Source organism: Mus caroli, chromosome 5, assembly GCF_900094665.2.
Source record: "Mus caroli chromosome 5, CAROLI_EIJ_v1.1, whole genome shotgun sequence".
Lineage (NCBI taxonomy): Eukaryota > Metazoa > Chordata > Mammalia > Rodentia > Muridae > Mus > Mus caroli.
The window spans coordinates 127,870,818-127,871,728 of NC_034574.1; the positions used below are offsets into that span (position 1 = coordinate 127,870,818).

The window sequence follows — 911 nt, forward strand, 5'->3', positions numbered from 1 at the left end:
TGTGTTTTGTGATTTCTTTTACCTTTGTAAGAAAGCGTTTTGCTCTGTAGCCCAGGCTAGTCCTGTCCTCCTGATCTTCCTGCCTCAGTCTCCTGAGTGCTAGGCTCTCAANCCAGGCCTGGATAGACCGAGGATTCCAGGGGTGGGTGTGATAGCAGTGGGGAGGTCTGAGGAAACTGCTGTGTCCTCCTGAGAAACCCTGAGGAAAAGACATCAGACTTAGACCCAACATGGCTGTAAGTCTTATGCGGCAGTGTTATGGTCAGATGAAGGACATGGGACCCAAAGAGGACTGTGGGGACTGGTCAGAGTTTCGATATTTGAAGACAGCAGACATGAGCTTTCTGGAACTGTCTCCCTAAGGAAAGAGTAGAGGCTTGCTNATGCTCACCCTACGGTAAGCTTTGGCCAGGGAAAGCACGGCCTGTGGTGCACCCACTCACACCCTGCCACTGCCTGGCATTGTCCATTTCCTAGGGTCACAGCTGACCACCCTCTGCATGGTCCTCAACCTTGTCTGAGACTGCATGGCCAATGCCACACCCCGGGATGGCTGCTGTTTGGGACCGGTGGGAGCTGCTCCTAGCTGTCTTGTCCTCAGGACGCCTGGCCTGGTGGCACAGGTGACAGGCTGCATGCTCTCCTCTCACAGCTCCTCTCTCTCTCTTTCTGACTTCAGGATACTTCCTGAACCCCTACCCTGCGCTCCCTCCTGGACCTGAGGAGAGAGGCCAGGACTTTGGGTAACCCCGGTCCCTGCAGGGGGAGATGATCGACAGGATCGAGTACAATGTGGAGCATGCCGTGGACTACGTGGAGAGGGCCGTGTCAGACACCAAGAAGGCCGTCAAGTACCAGAGCAAGGCGCGCAGGGTCAGTGGCCAGCTCTGCTTAAGCCCATGCCCCAGAGA

At 55.8% G+C, this 911-nt stretch overlaps 1 protein-coding gene across 1 annotated transcript in view; it reads left to right on the top strand.

The window, feature by feature from the left end:
* Stx1a (syntaxin 1A) overlaps positions 1-911 on the top strand; it is a 27,487-nt gene that overhangs the window by 24,523 nt on the left and 2,053 nt on the right. The window contains exon 7 of the mRNA XM_029477804.1: positions 763-873. Within this exon, the coding sequence (XP_029333664.1) occupies positions 763-873 (111 nt within the window). The remainder of the gene's footprint in view (positions 1-762; positions 874-911) is intronic.